This window comes from Momordica charantia, unplaced genomic scaffold, assembly GCF_013281855.1.
Source record: "Momordica charantia cultivar OHB3-1 unplaced genomic scaffold, Mcharantia_2.0 BLBB01000012.1, whole genome shotgun sequence".
NCBI lineage: Eukaryota > Viridiplantae > Streptophyta > Magnoliopsida > Cucurbitales > Cucurbitaceae > Momordica > Momordica charantia.
This window is the reverse complement of record NW_028275168.1, coordinates 24677-47948: the sequence shown is the minus strand read 5'-3', so window position 1 is coordinate 47948 and position 23272 is coordinate 24677. Positions and strand designations below refer to the sequence as shown.

The 23272-nt window shown below is 32.4% G+C and overlaps 2 protein-coding genes across 2 annotated transcripts; both read left to right on the top strand.

Annotated features, from left to right (window-relative positions):
* Positions 1-5984: 5984 nt before the first annotated feature.
* On the top strand, positions 5985-8257 carry LOC111005028 (UPF0481 protein At3g47200). The gene is made up of 2 exons (XM_022276374.2): positions 5985-6120; positions 6845-8257. The coding sequence occupies exon 2, from the start codon at positions 6850-6852 to the stop codon at positions 8173-8175; it is 1326 nt and encodes a 441-aa protein (XP_022132066.1). The 5' UTR covers positions 5985-6120; positions 6845-6849; the 3' UTR covers positions 8176-8257.
* Positions 8258-12471: 4214 nt separating this feature from the next.
* LOC111004760 (uncharacterized) lies at positions 12472-21422 on the top strand. Its single transcript, XM_022275939.2, is given in 5 exon segments — positions 12472-14719; positions 18254-18284; positions 18710-18764; positions 19377-20323; positions 20326-21422. Coding segments are annotated over 5 exon segments (2703 nt in total). The 5' UTR covers positions 12472-13379; the 3' UTR covers positions 20656-21422.
* The last annotated feature ends 1850 nt before the right edge of the window (positions 21423-23272 follow it).

The window sequence follows — 23272 nt, the reverse complement described above, 5'->3', positions numbered from 1 at the left end:
TATGTACCATCCATTAGAGTACGGGAGAAACATACACAAAAAAAGGCTTTAGAGAAAAATGCTCCAATTGAGAGAAATGGTAATGATATTGTAATTACAAAAGTGGAGGGATTTTGAAGACGGAAGAGATATAAAGATGTTTATATCGTCTCATTGACTGAAGAGCGATTTTGATGAATCAACAAAAATTCTGATTGTTGCACTCTAGTCAAATGTTCCACAAAATAACACCAATAGCATTGCTCCATATAATACATGGCGCTGTCGAGTTAGCAGGGAGGAGAAGCTCTAAACAATGAAGTGATCGATGTGATTAGGAAGCAAAAAAGCTATGTTGAAGGTGTCGAAGAGGTGGATCCATATGGTCGTTGTGAAAGGACAATGAGGAAATAGATGGTCCAGAATCTCCTTTAATGAAAGGCAAATAGGGCACCGGTCTGGGCGGATATAGAAGTTATAAACGTCATTTTATTTTTGTTAAAATTAATACGTGCAAACATATAATATATTAGAAATTAATAATATTTTAGAAACACATATATATACACTGAATACATAAGATACAATTTTTTTTTTTTATTGAATCTTTGGAGAGAAAAAAACACATGGTATTCTTTATGTTCTCTTTATGATAGCCACCAATCACTTGTCCTAAGTGATAAGACGCAAGTCAATACAGGTATAATTTCTCTGCTCTTAAATTTATGATAGCCACCCATCACCTTCTACTTCATGATCGATGATCACACAGCCAATCTTTTAAAACAATAACCAAAAATGTTAAAAATTAGTAAGAATAATTGATCAGCACCAATCTCGTTAAGTTTCTAGCCTGTAGAAAAGAGAAATATAAAAAGGAAAAGATAAATAATTTTCTTTTTTCTTTGAAGAAAGCTGTCAAAGGTGAAATCCCATGAGACAATTAGCTAGGTTCCACCTGCCCTGATTAATTTATGTACGATGTATCTACCTTATTAATAACTTGGCTCGTAGTCCTTTAATTCGAGGGTAAAATATTAACTCTGTTCCTTGGAAAAAAATTGGTCTGTCCCATGTGAATATTGTTGAAAACAAGAGCAAATAATTTATCTCCTCTTTATGGTTGCAACCCACCACCCGTAGCAGTGAAAGGTATAACATAGGGCTGCCAGTGTCAAGCAATTTAAGAGAAAGTAAGGGTAGCTATGTTTTGTCAATTGATGGTCTTCAAACGTCTTTATTTGCCGAGCTGACATTTGCATTAGTGACCTGATCTGGTCTCTACTCTCTACTATTAGTATTTACTATATATTTGCCCCATTGTCCTTTAGCTGTAGAGTAAAATTATATTAACTCTATATTACTGCTAACTTTTTCCGCTCCTAATTCATTATAGTTATTATCAATATTTATGGGGTTTCATCTTACAAGTGAGAGAAGTAATTCATGTCTATTATAAACGGTCTCTTCTTTTTTCGATGTGGAATCTTTAACCGCCATGACCCACCATCTACACAGTGATCATAGGAAGCTTTCTTTTTCTTTTTCTTTTTTTTTTTTTTCATTTCTTCCAACAGCGTTTTGCCCATCTTTCTTCTCCCAACTTAGACTCTTTATTTTCTTTTCTCCTCTTTTTTCTTACATGGGTATTAAATTAAAAAATATATATCTAAATATTAGGAAAAATTCCTATTTTCTATGATTTAAATTGTTTTATTTAAAGAATTTAAAAGGTGAAGGTTTGACGTTAGGATTTTCTCTCGATTTAGGAGGATATATTCTATATTCAAAAGATAAAATATGTTGAGGGCTTCAGATTTTATGTAGATTCAAGACAATTTAAAGAATTCAAAAGGTGAAGGTGACATTAGGATTTTCTTTAGATTTAGGAAATATACTCTATATTCCAAAGAGAAGATATTCTAATGGGTTCAGCATTTTACTAGATTTAGGAAAATATATCGACCCTATGTTTTTTCTCAATAAATAGAAGAAAAATAGTAGGCTACAAATCTCTACTGTTTGCTACGCTTTACATAAAACTCCAATTCTGACTTGAGCATCGGAGCGTGTGGCTCTGCATCAACACATATATTTAGCTAAAAATTTAATAAATGAACTAGAATATTAATATTATATTCAAACACTAAAATTTATTGGAAAGCTGACTCTTTCACGGAAAAATCTTTTCTACCTGCCATTCTCATCAGTGGCTCATAAATCTCGAAGGAAATAAAGATCTCTATCACCGAGAGCAAAATAGGGTTGAAGACGGGAAGGAAAAGGTCTTAGCATCCTTGGGAACAAACGAAATGTTGGGGTTGCAAGGTGCGCAACAAAGTCTCACATTGGTTAGGGAAGATATTGATCTATGGTATATAGATAATGACAATTATATCCTTATTGGTATGAGACATTTTGGGTGAAACCGAAATCCGAGAGTCATATCATATCATTGTGGAGATATTTGAAGTATATGAAACTTCTATTAAAACTTAAACCCACCGTGCATTTACCACTTGCTTTATTTGTTGTATTGATTTTTCAAATAATATTCTGTCATATTTACCTACCCTATACGTATGTTTCCTTTGTTTATTATGGCTCCTTCCTTCAGTTGTAACCAAACTTAATTACGCTGTGCCACCATAAATGCAAGTTTGTCATTTGCCTTCAATTTGACTTCTAAGTTCTAATGGTAAATGGTAAATTAAAGTCAAGCAAAATAATTAATTAAATAAATAAACCTAAAATATAAAAACTGAAAAGTCCATTTCAGACTTTAATTATTTGCCATACATATATATATATATCACATATATGTAAAAATTTCATAAATTTTGAGTTTCATGGTTTTCTGGTCAATACACCTTTTCCATAGTTCAACTAATTAAAGTATATATACTAGACTAAAAAATTAGAAGTTCGATTATAATCTCCACTCCGTAATTAAAAAGAAATATATATAGAGAGAGGGAGAAATTCCTCTCTGGCCTACAAAAGAATTTGATGTTTCTTGACGAACGAAATCATTGTCGTATAGGATTAAAAACCTTTTGGAAAAGGCATTTACCGATAAAATCGAGTAAAGATATCTTGACCACATGGACATGTTCATGAATAAATGGACTGAGGTTAAAAATAACTAGCTTAATTTTTTTAGTACAACATGTCGAGATGAGTGGTAAATTAGAAGCATATTTAGTTAGTGGTATATCAGAGATATAAGAGAAAATGAGGATGATAGTTTTTTTTAGTACAACATGTGGGAAGGGGATTCGAACTTACAACCTCATGGTTGGAGTTACATGTCAATTACCACTGAGTTATACTCTCTTTGACAACGAGGATGATAGGTTAGAACAAAAAGAAAAATAAAATTACATAGAGATGAAAGTTTTGGAGGGAGAGATAATAGTAATATTAAGATGAAAAAATTTAGAGGGAGAAAGATTAATTTTTTAGAAACTCGAATTCCAACCTCCACTTACAAAAAATTGTTTTCCTTTTATATTTTTTTAGAAATAATAAAATTTTTCATTTTTCATTTTTTAAATTGTAAAAATTGAAAATTTATTTCTTTAATAAACGATTTATATTATTATATCCACTAAATTTATATTTTTTAGAGTATATTTTCTTTAATAAATTTAAATTTATTCGTGAGTTAAAAATGCAAAATAATAATAAATATGTATAATATTATAGTTTTAGTTTTTCCTTTCATTTCAAAATAAATTTAATTTTTAAAAAAAAAATCTTTCTAAATATTTCAAGTTTTATTATATATTTTTATATTTATATAGATGATTCAATCCTATTCCATTTTGAACAAATTAGTGTTAAATTATGTATATATAAGTTCATAATTTTTAATATTTGTTTACAAAAAATTTTAGTATTAATACTAAACAAACCAATATACGTAATAATTTATTATAGTTTAGCTTTCAATATTACTTATTGAACATTAATATTAAATACATCTGTAAGTATATTTGAAAAATATCATTTTTTATCATTAAATTAAGTAAGTTGCAGCGGACATGTGTTTAGTTCAGCAGTTAAGGCACTTAACATTATCCTTCCAGATTGGAAGTTCGATCCTTGACTTGCACTTGCCACAAGCCAAAGTTGATCCTTCCGTCAAATTTCTCCACGTCAATCTTCACTGAACTCATAAAGAATGACATATCTGCTTCACACTCCTAGCGAATCTACAAATAGTGAACAATCCACACTATTCACAGAACCGTGTAAGCTCGTTTCAAGAAATCTTTTCTGATGTGGAAGTTCAGACAATGCTGCAACCAGAGAGCATACTCAGAAATTCTAGAAACTACAAACCTAAATCTCTGATACCACTTGTTGGGAAAAAATCTCCTACTCCTACTCAAGGAATAAGAAATCCACTATGTGAAAAATTATTACAATCACACAGATTTCTCCGCTCAGTTAACTAGAGCTAGTATATCAGCCTTAAAGTATTTCAATTGGAATGATTAAAACTCAAGCCCATGAGCTCCTTTATAGTAGTTGGAAAACATCTCCTCCTTGTACTTTTCTGATGTAGGACAACTTTTAGCACGTGGAGACCATTCTTGTATCCTTCCGATGTGGACAACTTCAATTCCAATATTTTGTCAAAACCCAACAAAAAATAGGGTTGAAGACGAAAAGGAAAAAGTTTTAGCATCCTTTGGGAACCAACCCAGAGAAAAGAGAACAAATTAAAGAGAAAAATATTAATATTCATGGGGTTCTATCTCAAAACCAATTGAGAGTAACTCTTTTTGGCTTATCGTCGGATCTCATTTTTTTAGACCGGATGCTCATTTGAACTTTTGGACTCTGATACCATATTAATATTCATGGAGTTTTGAAATGAAACCCATGAATATTAATAGAAGATTGAGGACGAGCTGGTAAGTTAATTGGTGGGTTGTTGTTAAGCTTCTGGTTCTATTTACAAAATGGAGCAAGGTATGTATCTAAGTGTTTAAGTGAACTTATTTTGCGGAAAAAAAAAAGTATAAGACAATGGATTTTTGTTGTTTTGCCCTTTTAGTCTTGAAAACAAGGAAGGAGAATGAGCTAAATAAGAAAAAAAGAAAAAGACCCTAAAACAATGACAAGAGAGTTTAATAAAACTGTTGAGTTGGGTTTTGATATGCCAATCAGGTAGGGAGTTAAAATTAAAACTATATATATGGGAAGTAACTGTTGGGAGCCATCCACACACGATAGACCCTCCACATTCTACAATAATATGGTAATATCCATTTTGGACATAACTTCTCGTAGCTTTACTTTTTAAAATCACTTAAAAATTTCTCATATCAATAGAAATGTTGTCCCTCGCATATATATCCACGATCTCTTTTCTCTCTAACCAATGTGACACTTATTTGCACTGTTAACTTCAAACTTAGCACGAACCCACCTCACCACTCACCCGTCATATTGTTGCATAAAAAAGTGAACTATATGGGCTGTGCTACTCCTTAGTGAAAGTTTGGTCGGTGTTCAATTTTTTTAATTAGAAAATAAAGGATGCTGTAACAATCTGATCACTAGTACAAGATAGGTGTGGCTTCCTGAGAGAGAGTAAAAATTATAACTATAAATTATTACCAATTTTAATTTCCTACATTTTTAATTATTTGAATTAAACTAAAATTGAAGTGATATTTGACCTTTCCATATGATATATGATATTGCTTTATTTTGAGCTTAAAAAACAGACATCAAATAAACAAAAGTCTAAAAATTCGAAAACTTATTAGAAAAAATTTAAAGAATAAAATAAAGGTAAATTCACAAAGATTACTGTTGTGATTCCCAATATTGATCGGATAGAAGAAAAATCCATGAAGCAAATTGGATTCGACCATGTATGTATCTAGCTTATTAATTAAGTATTTGGTTGTTTGTCCTTCGATTCCTGGGTGTAAAATATGAACACAATTGCTTGAAAATTTTTACCCTCCCACGTGAATATTGTTGAAAAAAGAAGTAATTTATGTGCTTTTAAATAGCCCCTCTTGCTCCATATCTCCTTCCCACAACTGAACTCACTCTTCATTTCTTCCCTCTTTATCATCTACCTACGACTAGGAGCAACATCTCCTTCCATTGCAGGCAAGTTACTTATTCCTCTTCCATTCTTCTTTTCTTTTTTTTTTCTTTCTTTCTTTAATTCATTACGATTCCTTTTGGTCAATCCTCAGAAAAACAATATAACAAGCTTTCCATTCAAAAATATTTTCTCTCCCATTTTTAGGTCAAGTTTCCATAATACTACCATTTACTGACAAGTCCAAACGAAGAAGGAATGAGGACAATTGTCTTGTCCCCTTAGTTTGTCTTAAATTAAAAAAACTTGAAGGTTAAAGTTTTTAGCTTTCCCTTTAATTTTCTTCCCAATTTTTTAGAATGGAGGTCAATTGTCCTTCTAATATAATTCATCTTAAATTTTTCATATAAAAATTTAAAATGTTAAAGTTTTCGCTCCCCACACATTTTTAGAATGAGGGGGGCTATTGTCCCTTAAATATAAAAAGTTACATAAAAACTTAACAACGTGGCTAGAGAAAAGGTATTTCAATGGGTTTGTCCCTTTGATCCTTTTTTTTTTTCCTCTGCGGCTACCTTTCTCTTTCTCAACGATTTTTTCATGGAAAAGAAGCATCACTAAAGCACGTTTCTAATTTTAATTTCATCTTCCCCATAGATGTCTCTCCCCTTTAAACTCCAAAATACTCTCTAACATGGTAAACAATATATATACACATTCCCTTCACTTTTGAAGTAATATGCACCTCTTTGTTTAATGAGACCTGAAACATCTGTGTCAAATTTTCAGTTGAAATGGAAGATGATCACATCGAAACGTATGACCTGAACAAAAAAATTGACGAGGTTGAACTTGAACAGCCCCATGTGACAATATCCATGAAAAACATGCTTGAGAAATTGCATCCTATCAGTGAAGAATGCAGCATCTATCGGGTTTCCAAACGATTACACAATATTAATGATATGGCTTATACGCCTCAAGCCATATCCATCGGTCCTTTTCACCATGGTCAAAAGGAGTTTATGGCCATGGAACAACTTAAACTCCGCTTTCTCGATGCTTATCTACGCCGTGTAGGAATGGGAATTGAGGATGCATTTGAAATTGCTCAGGGTTGGGAGACTCGTGCCCGCAAGTGCTATGCAGAACACATAGACATGAAGAGCGACAACTTTGTGAAAATGATGCTTGTGGATGGTGCTTTCTTAGTGGAGTTCATCCGAATGCATTACCAATGGGCCACTATGACTCAACCCAATTTAAATTATACATTATTCCAAGCTATACATGTTGACATATATCGTGACCTTATACTACTTGAGAATCAACTTCCTTTCTTCATTCTTGAATGTCTATTGGACAAATGTTCGAGTTCCACTCCCTTTGTACTTTTTACAAGCACCTTTTGCAGATGGTATACGGGAGCGCGTGAGCTTATTTCTGATAAGCTTCTCACCAAAAAACCAAACCACTTGGTTGATTTTTTAAGCTTTTACTATGCCCTTCCCACAGTGACCGGAAAAAATGACAAGCTCAAGTACAATAAACGCGAGTCTCCCCCAACTGCAACCGAGCTTTGGGAGGCCGGTGTTGAGTTCCAAAAAGCAACCGAAGACAAACGACTCATTATGGACATACGTTTCAAAGATGGTGTTCTGTCAATCCCTCATCTTGAAATTCATGACGCATTTGAAACCTATGTGCGGAATCTGTTGGCCTATGAGCATTATCACATAGGGGATGATGAGAGGTGTCTGATCCAGTATGTTTACTTTTTGGATGAATTAATAAGTACAGAGAGAGACGTAAGTTTACTTGTGAAGGCAGGAATCATCACCAACAATATTGGCGGTAATAATGAAGACGTTTCGAAATTGTTTAACGATCTCTGCAAAGATATCAACATTTCATGTGATTTTTACTACTACGCCGATATCAGCATGGATTTACATAAGTACTGCGAGACATGGTGGCACCGGTCCATGGCTTCGCTGAGACGTGACTATTTCAACACCCCATGGGCTTTTATCTCCTTCCTTGCTGCAACCTTCCTCGTTCTCCTCACTAGCATGCAAGCAATCTACTCTGCTATATCGTATCACAAGTCAAAACCATGAATATGCATGTCCGAGTTGCTACCACTAGCTTTATTTGCTGTATTGTCTTTTCAAATAATATTAATTATCTCATATTCCCTTCCCTACAATTGTTCCTATGTTTATTATGTTCATTGAGTCAGGTTTTTCCACTAGTGACGAAGAAACAACTTTATTTACTATAATTAAAAAAAACAAGTTTTTAATATACATTTTAAAGAAATAAAGGTTAGAAAAAGAAGGTTAATATAATTGGCTAACTGCAACATTCGAACTACCCATCCTAAGAAGATATAATAATTAAGACGTTATTGTTAGATGTGTAACGTGTGCGAATAAAGTCCTACAGTGATAAGTAAGAGAAGTGATCCATGATATAGATAGATGAGGAGAGTTATCTCCCTTTCGACGAGAAACCAAAAAGTTATCTCCCTTGATACAAGAACTTCTCAACAAAACCAAAAGTAAAGTTGTGAGGGTTATGTCCGAAGCGAACAATATCATACCATCGTACTTAAACATTTGGTATCATAGCCATGGTTAAAAAAAACAAAAAAAAAACCCTAGATGTGTGGGAGAGGAATCTTTGAGGGCCAACCAAAAAGCATGCTCAATAGAAGCAGGCTGTGGCTATTTTCAACTATTCCATTGCTTTTCCTCTTCACATCGACAATTTCATTCACGAGTGTCTCAACAATAAGTTGCGGATCATTTGGTTGGAGCATACAGATAAATCTAAAACTTCAACCACACTTGGGAGGATATCATCACTACGAGCTCCACTTGGTCCTCAAAATCCCATCTTTTATAATTACAATATTTCTACCCTTTTCCCTTATTTGAGTGCTTTTCTCTCTAAGCCTTCTTTTATATTACACTCCTTTTGGTAGGTTTCTCACAAACCCACAATAAATGGTACTTTTAAAAAAAAAAGTTGTAAAAGAAAATAATTCGGTTTTGTTTCATCTTTCTTTTTTATTGTTTAATTTTATTTGTCATACTCAATCTCCTCAGGTAAATTAATACTTCATACATATTTGATGAAAGGTCTCTTAGTGTACTAACTCTAGTTAATATATTATTAGAGAAAATAATATAGTGTGCTCGCTAATCTGGTCTATTTGAGTGGAAAGAAACATTTTTTTCTGACTTCCTAAAATTATGCCTTCAAATTTGGGGATATATTGGTTTTACGTGGTCATCAAAATCAATAATATCAATAATATGATATTTCTATCCTTTCTCTCCATTTGAGTCATTTCCTCTCTATTTTGTATTCGGTATGTTGCTCACCTACCTTCTTGGAATGAAATGGTTCCGATATCTTAAAGAAAAAAAAATTATCACAAAATTTTTAATTTCCTTTCTTCAGACGTATGGTTAGCTATTCTCAAATTTGATGGGATAAAATTAAAAGGAAAAAACTTTGCTCCTTACCCCTTATCCCTTGCCCTCACGTGGCCCTATAAAAACAACACAAGTGTTATTTGTTGTTTTTTTTAATTATTTTATTAAATCTCATAATCTCATCAAAATCTCTCCGAATCTCTTTGAATTCTTTTTTTAGAATTGGCTTTTATATAAGCAACAACCAATCTAACTAACTTGGGAAGAGTAATCAAAAATACAAAGGGATTGGCTTTTATATAAGCAACCAATCTAACTAACTTATGAATAGGAGACTAACGGCTATATTTTCTAACAGCTTATCAATACCCCCCTCCCAACCAACAAAAATGTCGGTGCAATGGTTTTTGCTCTATCCTTTGATTTATTTGGCTCGAGAGAAAAAATAAGAACGACTACTTCCTCTTGGTCATCTAAATCAAATTTATTTTGTAATTATGACATTTTCCACCGTCTCCTTAAATTGGGGTGCTTTCGTTTAGCCTCTCTTTTTGTTGTATGTTTCTTACCTACCTTTTGAATGAATGGTGATATTTTCTTAAAAAAAATAACAAACAAAATCATATAATTACGGAGATTCTTGAGGTATCATTGTCCTCAACCAACTTTTCCGAAGGGATAAAAGAAAAAGAAGAAAGGGATAAAACAAAGAACCTTAATTTTAATTTATTCTCTTCGTAAATCAAGTAAAGGCTACGGCAGCTAGAGAATTTAAAAGTCGAAAATGGCAAGTAACATATATTTCAAATAAAGCAGAGGAGAAACAAATCTTAAACCTGATTGAACTGCTAAGTTTAGTTAAGTTGATTCGTCCGTGTGTTTCTTTGCTTAATTTTGAAGTGTTCTTAAAATTTTATCTATTCCATATGTTTCGTCAACTATAAAAAATAGCAAGTAATTGATAGATCTTCTTTCTAAAGAGATATGATTTGGAACTATTATATATCTAAGGGTTCAAATCTAAAATCTCACCCTCATATATATAAAATGTTAAGTATCCCACGTTGATAAAAGAAGGGACCTAACAATGGTTTATAATAGATATGGACTACTCCTCTCTCATAGCCAATTGATTTTGAGATGAAACCCATGAATATTGATATGGTATCAAAGCCCACAAACTCAAACGAACATTGGGTCCAAAATTTGCACCATGATTTAAGTATTAATTTTAAAGCATGGTAAATAAGGTAAAAAATAACTTTCACTCAAATAAACATGAAAAAATCACTTTAAATTCTCTGTAAAACCCAAAAACATCAACTGTCACTGTAAATTGACTAAAATTACTTTAGAAGTCCCATTGAAAACCTGAAAATTTCATCATATGATCATAAACTTAAATATGAGGCATAATCAAAGATATAATTCCTTGAAAATTTCATAATTCTCAATGACTAAACCACTTTCATGAATATATATGACTCATTCATGATTTCAAGTACTTTGTAACAATTACTACATTAGCAAAAATACTTTATAAAATAACCACTCACATAACTATTTGGTGTGAGAAAGTCGGTTCGTAAGCCGTCTCAACTCCGCTTAACTCGAACATTATTATTTTTTTAGTACAACAAATGTTTTTGAATTCATGATTGTTTGGTCGAAAATATATAGATATTTTATAACCAATTGAATTGTGTTCATGTTAACTAAAAACATTAATTTAATACTGGTATAAATAACCCTTTAATCACTGATTATAATAAAATAATATTTAATTTACACCAAATCTTATTTCCTTTTATAACTCTTTTGGTTGACTATAGTTTCAATCTCAATTATGTAGCAAAACATTTTATTGTACTCGTTTCATTTGTGAATGACTTAGGTGTATTTGGGAGTGATTTTGACATATTCAAAATTACTTTTATCATTGTCAAAATCATTTTTCTTTCCATTAATCATGTTTGAAAATTAAAAATTTGATTTTAGAAAAACTTAAAATCACTCCAAATAAATTTAATTAATTTTAAGGTATCACTTGAATGGTGATTTTGGAAAATCAATTATGCTTAAATCTATTTTTTCAAAATCAATAATTCTATCATTGCTCCCAACCATACCATTACTCTTTATGTTAAAAACTGACTGATCTTCCTCCAAAAATATTCCCATTCTCATTCTTTTTTTTTTTTTCAATCTACTTCAAGACTACACTTTACTAAGTCCATCACTTTAACCATTTAATCCTTGTTCAATCAAATTTTCTTCTTCTACAAATAAGATAAAATGTTCACTGTTGGAAGCTAGTCTCAAATCTCCTCTTCTTCCTCTAAAATCTCCATACCAAAGGAAGTAACAGTAAAAGTTATTTGAGAAACATGAAGAGACTTCAGATTTAATAATTTTTCTTGAAACGACTTATGGAAGTCGAAATCGACTTACCCAACCTTTCTTTTCTATATTCCTCCCTCACATTTTTTCTACTTCATCTTCTTTCCTCTCTCCTTTTCTTTTGCCTCTCCCCACGATATGGCTTCTTTCAAAAACCACCTTCTTTTATCTTTTATTTTCAAAATATTATACGGAAGGTTCTAAATTTCTCCCTTTTGTTTTTCTGGTACAAGTGGGTGGAAAAATTCAAACTTATGACTTTATGGTCATAGACGGGTGCCAAAATTACCCAATTTCTCCCTCGTCTCTGCCTTTATTTTTATTTATTTATTTTATAACTTGTTCAACAACATTAAAAACCTTTTTTTAGCTTCTCAAATAATCTATTCTATTTGCATAATTTCTCCTTTCTTTTCCTTCCACTCTAGCTCTTTTTTCCTTTTTTTTTTCTCTTTTTCTTTTCCAATTGGAAGGCCAAGGACGTGTTATACACATTTGTCCTTTAGTTGTTAGGGTAATATATAAACTCCATTCCTCCAATAGCCTCTCACACCATCTTCTTCCCACAACATTCGCTCTTCCTTTTCTTCCGATCCTTCTATCCATTTGCAGGCATGTTACTTGTTCTGATCTTCCCTTTTTTCTTTTTTTAATTCATTGTGCTTCATTTTGGTCAATCCTCTCAAAAACAAAATATAATAACCTTTATCCAATAAAAAAAAATAGTAGAACGAGGGACCATTGTGTCCCTAGTTTATCTTTTAAGTTTAAAAATTACAAAAAATTAAAATGTTAAGACTTATAAGCTTTCTCAGCGGTAATTGACATATACCTCCAATCAAGAGGTTGCGAGTTTGAGCTTTCGAGATGCAACCTTTAAGTAGGGGAGATTTGCAAAAAATGAACAAACACTTCGACGCTTAAATCATGTGAGCTACGGTAAGTCGCTCTCAGAGCATAATTCTGTACATTTGTTATGAGGTGGAGTGTCCCTTCTATAGGTAGCAGGGGGACAAGGTCGTACAACCGCTCCGACCAGCAGTTGTAGCTATCGGGCCCCTAGGTCAATTGTTGGATCCTAGGTCGGAATCCTTAGGTCGAAGATTGGTATTTAATCAGGTCGGCCTGCACTGTTGGCTTTGTGTACCATTTTCGGTGGTCTCGAGTTAAGTTGCTGAGTCCATGTGTCCTAGCGTAAATTTCCCTGAAACAACTTTGTTAATATTTTTTGAAAAATAAATCATTTTATTCAAAATGAAGTAGCTAACTTAAAAACATACCTACAAAAAGAAGCTATTATGAAAACTTTAGAGTTGAGATAGAAATGGTAGATACATCATAAGTTTGAGTTGGATGACCATGAAGAGAGGCTAGAAAGCTCTACATCCCCAAAGGTGGGACCAGCCAAATGGACATTTATGTTCCTCTTTCCATATATATACATTTATGTTCACTTGTGTCAATGTTTCAGTTCTTGAATGGAAGACAATCACATTGAAACGCATCAACAGAAGAATAACGACGACGCATGTTATGGTATTTCAAATATGGATGAGAATAATGAAGTTGAAGAGACCCAAGGTAATTCAATCCATGTGGTATCCATCGAAAACAGGCTTAAGAAATTGCATCCTATCACTGAAGAATGCAGCATCTATCGGGTTTCCAAACGACTACACAATATTCATGATACGGCCTTTGCGCCTCAAGCCATCTCCATCGGTCCTTTTCACCATGGTCGAGAGGAGTTGATGGCCATGGAACAACTTAAACTCCGCTTTCTCCATGGTTATCTACGCCGCGTAGGAATGGACGTTAAGGCTGCATTTAAAATTGCTCGGGATTGGGAGACACGAGCCCGCAAGTGCTACGCAGAACCCATAGACATGAAGAGCGAGGACTTTGTGACAATGATGCTTGTGGATGGATGTTTCTTAGTGGAGTTCTTCATAATGGGTTATGAATTCAGTGGAAGTCAAACCCAGTTAAGCTATCCATTGTTCAGTGCTATAAGTACTGACTTACTTCACGACTTAATACTGCTTGAGAATCAACTCCCTTATTTTATTCTTGAATGTCTATTCAAACGTAGTGGCCGTTCTTGTATATATTTTACGTGCAGATATCTCGGTGGTTGGTATATAGGAGTGGCTCGGCTTCCTAAGGTGCCCGCGAGAGAAGCAAACCACTTGGTTGATTTATTAAGCTTTTACTACGCCATCCCCACAGTGACAATTAGTGGAAACAACAACGGCCAGAAATGGGAGCGTCCCCCAACTGCAACCCAGCTTAAAGAGGCTGGTGTTCGGTTCCAGAAAGCAATAGACTGGAAACACATTACAGACATAAGCTTCAGAGACGGTGTTTTGAAGATCCCTTGTTTCCAAATTACGACGAGCTTTGAAACCCGTGTGCGAAACCTGTTGGCGTTTGAGCACTATTACCACTTGGGGCGTGATAAGAAGTGTTTACAATATTTTTCATTTCTGGACGATTTGATAAGCACGGAGAAAGACGTAGGTTTACTTGTGAAGGCAGGAATCATCTCTAATAATATCGGCGGTAATCATGAAGACATTGCGAAGTTGTTTAACGATATGGTCAAATATGGCAACATTTCATCCTCGTTTTACTACTACAGCCAAATTAGCCTGGATTTACGTAAGTACTGCGACACACCGTGGCACCGGTGGAAGGCTTCACTAAAACGTGACTATTTCAATAGTCCATGGACTTCTATCTCCTTCCTTGCTGCAACCTTCCTCATTCTCCTCACTGTCGTGCAAACCCTCTACTCTGCTCTACAATATCCCAACAAGTGATTAAACCGTTTTTAGTTAATTTGTTTTGGTTCTACTGAGTTGCTTACCTTCTGTTAAAACTTAAACCCACCCCGGCTTTACCACTTGCTTTATTTGTTGTATTGATTTTTCAAATAATATTATGTCATATTTATCTACCCTATACGTATTTTTCCATTCTTTATTATGGCTCCTTTAGTTGTAACCAAACTTAAATTAATTAGGTTGTGCCACCATAAATACAAATTTGTCATTTGGTTTCCATTTAACTTCCAAGTGTTAATTGGCATATATCTTTAATCAACCCCACATGTGTTTTCTAAGTGTAATTGGCTTATATCTCTAATCAATCTCACATGTGCTATACTAAAAAAAATTTAATTAATTTATATAATGAACAATTTAACCATAATAAAATTAAATAACGTTTTAGAAGGCTAGGTGTATTGTTGGTAAGGTTTGTAATAATTTCTCACTCATGTGAAAGTGCTCTCATCATATGAATAAAGCTTACCATTTTTAGAATTTTCGATTTTTCTGATGTTTTTTTCATGCGACTCATAACAAGTCGTCGGGCAAAGGTTCGCAATTGTGTAACTTTAAAGCTATGTGCTCGTTTACGTGTCAAAGTGTCAGGATAACTTCAAAGCTTTTAGAAATTTGGGCTCACAGTACGTCAAATTGCTAAACTTCTCCCAATTTTTTTTTAAAGCGTTGGGATAGTGGTTCTAATTCTCCCAACGCCTTTTAAAAAACCGTCGGGAGAAGTAGACCCCCTACCAGCATTTTTTTAAATTGCATTGAGAGAAATAGGTACCTTTCGATGATTTTTATTTCATGTGGGAAAAGAGTTTTGCCTCACGAATTTTTGTACGTCGGGAAAGAAAGGTCAAGAAAGCCACAAATTCTTGTTTTGGTAGATGCAATAATGGAAGGAAAAATCTAGCTCCTCACGGCTCAAGACAAATCACCATTAAATATTTAACAACTATGTCAGAGAAATGCAAAAATAGAAAACTTTTTAAACAAAAATAATGAACTGTCAATTTTTTAACGGTGGTCAAGCAGAATATCTCTACAATGGAAATAATGGTCCGAGGTGTGTTGGGGTAAGTAGCGGCGGATCTACAAATTTTGTTCCAGGCTCGTTTCCTAACCATTATATTCAAAATAACTTTAAATTCATTGTAAAGTAGAGTTAAAAGAAAAAATTGTAATTGAGCTTCTAGACTCTAAAAATTTCAAATTAAAAATTATATAGAATAAAAATAATAAAATTTTGTTATTTATAGTAAAGAAAAAAGATATAAGTATAATAATTAAATAAAAATATTATCTATCCATAATGATATAATGTACATCTTTTTTTCTTTTTTTTTTTAAATTGACATATTTATATATTTATGTAAAGAAAACTTTCTTTTCATATATTTTTTAAGTGAATAAATAAATAAATATATATATATATATAGTAATTTTTTTTTCTTTATAAAAATTGATATTAGAATATATATTTATAAAACAATTTTAATTTTATTAAAAAATTATACAAAACATTTGAAGTTTTATTATATTTTTCTATATATTTGTATTGATAATTTAATCATATTTTATTTTTAACAAATAAATATCAAATTAAGTATATATAAAATCATAGCTGTTTTATTATATTTTTCTATATTTGTAGGGATAATTTAATCTTTTTTCTTTTTTTATAACAAATCATATTTTATTTTGAACAAACTAATATCAAATGAAGTATAAATAAATCATAACAGTTAGTATTTGTTTTACAAGAATTTTTAGTATTTAAATTAAACAAGCTAATACCATAACTAATGATTTATTATAGTTCAAATTTTTATTATTACTTAAATGTTTATAAAAAAAATACTTACATCCAACCTTTATATCAAGGAAGAAATCATTTTCTACACCTAGATAAGTTGTATCAATTTTTATCGAGAACTTTTAATTTTCTACAAATTGAACCATAAACTTAGATAAATGTTGCAATTGGTACCTTTTGTTCCATTTCTACTAATTTATCCATTAATTTAAACAAATAAAATAATGTAAAAAACTAATTAATAAATGCTCAATAATTTAACAAAAATCAAAATTTTCTCAAATTAAATTTTGAAGGCAAAAAATCGATTTTGTAAAACTTACAAAATTTTAAAAAAAAAATTGTTTTTTTTTTTATGAATCCCTATCAATTTCATGTCCAAGATATACGTTTTATAATTTATTTGACACATGTGATAATACTTTTTTCAACAAATTCGCTAATTATCAAAATCTACCCGAGGGTAAATTGTAACACATTTTAAATTTTAATGTGAATATTGCACACCTATCAAGTTTATGGTGCAATTTAAAGAAATTAAAAATTTATGGAAATAAATTAGTGCACCGTCGCCAAGTTCGGAGTTAAAATTAATCTTTTTCTTTATATCCATTTTTGCCCAAAACATCAAATTCTTTTTAAATTTCTAGACAAAAAAAAAAAAGAATTAGCTTGTCTAAATTTAGGACCAATTAAAAGCCTATATCAAACGTGTTTTTCTTTCTTGAATACATAGAGTGGGAGATTCGAAGTCATAATCTTTTTATCAAGGACGGGTATCAATTACCACGGTGCTAAGTTTATGTTAAAAACGAGCTATAAACTCATATCAAACAACAACCTATTCAAACGTGTTTGTATTCTTTCCTTCTTACTTTCTTTCATTATTTTCTTTTGTTTTGTTTTTTTCTTTATTTTTGTTGGCTTTTCCAATAATAACCGTTAAAAACAAGCCATAGACTTATGTGCGTGTGATTATGAAGTGTCTAATATTAATGACAATTAAAATTTTAAAAAGTTTGCATTTAAAGACGTTGTTCAATCATATTTTATATTTTTAGACTTTCAACAATTAATTCAATGAATAACAACAAGAAGTTCCTTTTCCTTTTCCAATAATGATATCTCAGCCATGTATCTTTTCTTATCTTGGTCGTAAGTGTGAAGAATCAACAATTTTGGACATAATTATGCAAATAATCGTCAGAAATAAACCCATGTCGATTGGGAAGCCAAAAGAAGGGAAAGGCTTTTGGTAAAGAACCTAATCTTAATTTATTCTTTTCGTAAATCAAGAAAAGGCTACGGCAGGGAGAGAATTTAAAATTCGAAAATGGCAAGTAACATATAGTTCAATAAAGCAGGAGAGAGACAAATCTTAAACCTGATATATTAGGTGACTATCATAGGTTTTAACTCAATCCCTCCTAATTAAGTTTAATCCTCCGAGCCAATAAATCAACCATGTTAAAAACCTTTTTCTTTTTATGTTCTCAAATAATCTAATCTATTTGCATAATTCTCCAATTCTTTTCTCTCTTTTTCTTTTTTTTTTTCCTTCAATTTGAAGGACAAGGACGTGTTACACATTTGCCCTTTAATTCTGGTGTAATATATAAACTCTATTCCTCCAATCAATAGCCTCTCATACGCACACACCATCTTCTTCCCACAACTGACTCTTCCTTTCATCCCCTAACAGCATTATCTCCGATCCTTCCATCAATTTGCAGGCAAGTTAATAACTTATTCTGATCTTTTTTTTCCGTTTTCTAATTCATTGACAATATTAACAAGCTTCGTCCAATAAAAAAGTATTTCCTCTCACGTGTGTTACCTCAAGTTTGCCTACAAACTTTTGACTTCATTGACCATTTAATAGGTCTAAAATAGTATTACAACGGTAGGTCTTGTATTCATTCTTTATTTATTATACAATTCTATTTGTTGGGTCGATTAAATTTATTCAAACTCATAAAAAAAATATACATATTATTTTAGAGACAATAATGAAGAAAGATTAGTTATTTAAATTAGTTCATTCGAGTTCCTTTTTAAAAAGCACAACCAATGAATCGTCCCTCTATATACACATTCTGTTCACTTTTGAAATATGCATCTCTTTGTTTAAGGAGATTTGAAACATATGTGTTAACAGTGGAAGCCCAAGATGATTCCCTATGCTGGAGCCAAGATGATTCCCTATTCTGGAGGTAACTCATCAACTTAACATTTCGATTCATTGATCGTTTAATCATGTTTAAGAAGTTAGATATATAATATAAATTCACTTAACTCATCAACTTAGATTTATCTAATATAAATTATTAAATTCACACTAAGCGTAGTTATAAAGTATCACATGTTATGAAACTCATAAAAAATATACATATTATTTTAGACACAAAAATAAAGAAAGATTAGTTATTTAATTAGTTAATTGGAGTTCCTCAGCACAAGCACAACCATTAACGGTTAAGGATCCCACATTATTAAGATAAGGGACCTAACAAAAGTTTATAACATAAGTGGGTCACTTCTTTCATCACCAATTGATTTTGAGATAGAATCTCATGAATATTGATATGAATCGTCTCATCCCTCTATATACACATTTTGTCCACTTTACACTATATCGAATGCCAAGTTAATTCTCCATCTGACGCCTGGAGGTAACTCATCAACTTACCCTTTCGGTTCATTGGTCTAATTAAATTCACTCTAACCCATCAACTTAAGTTTATCTAGTATAAATGATTACATTCACTTTGAGTGTAGTTATAAGTATCTCATGTTAATCTGAAACATATGTGTTAATGTTTCAGTTGAAATGGAAAGTAGATCGCATTACCTACGTGGTACTTTGGAGAATATTCCTGAGGCCAGAGGTGTACGGCGTAAATTGAACCATGTGGAAATATCCATCAGTGAAGAATGCAGCATCTACCGGATTTCCAAACTATTACACAACATTAATGATAAGGCGTATACGCCTCAAGCCATTTCCATCGGTCCTTTTCACCATGGTCGACAAGAGTTGATGGCCATGGAACGACTTAAACTCACCTTTCTCGATTGTTATCTAAGCCAGGTAGGAATGGAATTTGATGCTGCATTTGAAATTGCTCGAGGTTGGGAGGCCCGAGCCCGGCAGTGCTATGCAGAACCCATAAACATGAACAGCGCTGACTTTGTCAAAATGTTGCTTGTGGATGCTGCTTTCTTAGTGATGATAGTGGATGTCGTCGAATCCGGAACTGCATTATTCAAAGCCATACGTATTGACATATATCGTGACCTTATACTCCTTGAGAATCAACTTCCTTTCTTCATTCTTGTATCTCTATTCGAAAAATGTACGAATTCCATTCCCTTTGTAGTTTTTGCAAGAAACTTCTGCAGATGGTATATGGGAGCGCGTGAGCTTATTCCCGATGGGCTGCTAGCCAGAAAACCAAACCACTTGGTTGATTTTTTAAGTTTTTACTATGCCCTTCCCATAGCGACCGAAAACAATGACCATCACAAGAACGAGAACAAGAAATTGGTGAATCCCCCAACTGCAACCGAGCTTTGGGAGGCTGGTGTTAGGTTCCAAAAAGCAGCCGAAGACAAACTCATTATGGACATACATTTCCAAGAGGAAGAGGGTGTTCTTGCAATCCCTCATCTTGAAATTCATGACGCCTTTGAAACCTACATGCGGAACCTGTTGGCGTATGAGCATTACCACGTAGGGGACGATGAGAGGTGCATTATCCAATATATTTTATTTTTTTGGATGATTTGATAAGCACAGAGAGAGACGTAAGTTTACTTGTGAAGGCAGGAATCATCACCAACGGTATTGGTGGTAATGATGAAGAAGTTTCCAAAATGTTTAACAATCTCTGCAAAGATGTCAGCGTTTATTGTGATTTTTACTACTACAACCAAATCAGCATGACTTTACGTAAGTACTGTGAGACACCGTGGCACCGATGGAGGGCTTCACTGAAACGTGACTATTTCAATAGTCCATGGACTTCTATCTCCTTCCTTGCTGCAACCGTCGCCATTCTCCTCACTGTCGTGCAAACCGTCTACTCTGTTATATCAAAGTAATTATTTGTTTTTGTTCTACTGTGAGTTGTTTCTTCTTTTCAGTGGGGCTCATAATCTATTCGTCAGAAATAGCATGTGTTATATCAAAGTAATTATTTGTTCATATCAAAGTAATTATTTGTTTTTGTGTTCATATAATTATTTGTTTTTGTGTTCATATAAGTTCTTGGTTTATTCATCTGTTATGTTTTTTGTATTATTCCTTGCTCTTTGGGAGGATATTGGCAATAACGAGGGCTCCCATCTCGTTAGAGGGAACATTGCAACTCTTTCAAAGTCCCAAGGGGGCTCGGCATTGCAAAACAAATCGGTTCTAAAAACAAGGTGTTGCTTATAAAATAGTTGTGGCGTTTCTTCAATGAAAAAAGTAGTCTTATGCAACCACATCTGTTCTTTGGGTATCAATCCAAATCGGTGTGTCTTATGTGGGAGACCACATATTTTTTCACTGCTCACATTTCTATTCTATATTTTCCATATTTTCCAGACTCAAACTTCTCTCCCTAGATGTGTTTATCCCTTTATTTTATAGAATCTATCTATGCCTCTAAAGAGGAAATGTGACATTCTTTGGAGTATCCGCTTTGACATAGCCTTCACGGTTTTGCTTTTGGTTCCACCCAAAATGTCCTCTCTTATAAACCCATAATCATTTCCTTCCCTAGTCAATGTGGACTTTATTTGCAATTACCTTACAAACCCAACAAAAACACACCGATTTGGAAAGCTCATCGATTACTATTGATACTTAGGTTTGATCCCCCAAATCAAATCTATTTTACAATTATAATATAGCTATCATTTCTCTCCACTAGATTCCCTTTTATCTAGATATTCCTTTTTTTTGTAGGCAGGTGCCTTAGAAAATCAATACTTCATTGTCTAAAATACTCATATGACAAAAGGCCCCATCTAAGTGGGCTAACTTTGTAGGTCCACGTCCAAGCGTCCGTTGTACAAGTTTAGAACCGACAAAATTCAGCAGCCCACTTATTGATCATATTATAAAGGATATATAAGTAAGTTTCAAATATTAATCTTCAATTTTTATATAAACTGCAATTTCCAACTTTAAAATATTTATTTTTAACATGTTATTAGATCCTATGGTTAGTTAAGTCTTCAAATTATTCTAAAATAATTTTAAATATTGAAAAAAAAAGTTCAGGGTCATATTCTCTCTCTCTTCCTTTCGTTAAAAATTTTATATAATAAAAACTCTAGTATTTATCTATAATTAATTTAGGACAAAGGACGCAATGTTACATCAAGTGGTTTTAAAAGATTTTAGATAATCGTTGTATTGAAAGAAATATTATTAGATAATTGAAAACAAAAGTATGAGTTGTAATGTGTGTTACAGTGATTTATTGTGTAAGAGTAAACCATTTGTATTATTTTAATTACCTTTTCTTAATGTTTAGATAATAATTTTTCGTGAATTTGAGTATAGTTCTACTGGTTAAGATACCTATTTTCGATTTAAAGATTGTGGGTTCAAATCTCTAATACCAAAAAAATTTTAATGCGTCTAGTATCTTATCTATTATGATTTTTATTCTGAAAATGACGTTACACATATATTTTGTGAGAGAGAAAGTTTTAGCTATCCAACTAGCATTCTCCATTTCCATAACTTTTCTTTAATTTAAAAAAATTCCCTTGAAAGTCATAACCCATTTGCAATCAAGTTAAAAAGATACAGTTAATTTTTTTACTTTTTGTTAAATATTTTCCCATAGGCTATGTATATGTACAAATCTCTTGATATTATACCTTCATCGATCTCTTTTATTTCTTTTTTATTATTATATGTTTTTTAGATGATATATATATAGATAATTAAGCATATAGTAATATATTAACCTATAAGCATATATATAGATTTAGTAGTCATCTAACATAGTATAACTTATAAGCTTATAGTTTAGTAGTGATCTAATATGGTACTGAACTAGTTAGAAGATCTCGTATTCAAACATTTGCATGATCATTTTCTTTTCAATTAAATAATAATAGTTTACGTGTTGTGTGCATGCTTCATGAACTAAATTAATATTTTTGAACCAACCATGAGGAAAAATGTTCAGAAAATAAAAACAGTAATAAATATATATATCACAAACTATCAATTTGGAAAAAAAAAAAAAGACTTGGTTTTTTCTTCTTTTTGGGTATTTTCATTGAAAGAAAATTTAGGGTGTGTTTGGGAGTGATTTTTTTTTTTTATAACCCGAAATCGATGTCATGTGGCTTTGCCAATTGGAACCCTATAATTGAGAGGTGTCGACAGCCATCCAACACTTTAACCTATGTTGCGAGACTCGTTCCTGAAAATGGGAGGAAGCCCCGACTGTGCACCCTGCAGGGCTCGAACCGGAGAGGGGTATCCCCATTCGGCCACAATTAAGCTCACTACACCACCACCTGCCAGTGGTTTTTGCGGGTGATTTTAGGAGATTTTGTCATGGCCAAAATCACTTTTGTGATTGTCAAAAATCACTTGCCTTTCTATTGATCATGTTTTTCAAATTAAAAAATTGATTGTATAAATTTAAAATCACTTTAAATTTATTGTTAAGCTATAATTGATATAGTGATTTTAGAAAATCAATTA

Bases quoted from the DNA above. Each gene is read 5' to 3' on its own strand.
- LOC111005028 (XM_022276374.2), top strand. From the start codon at position 6,850: ATGGAAGATGATCACATCGAAACGTATGACCTGAACAAAAAAATTGAC.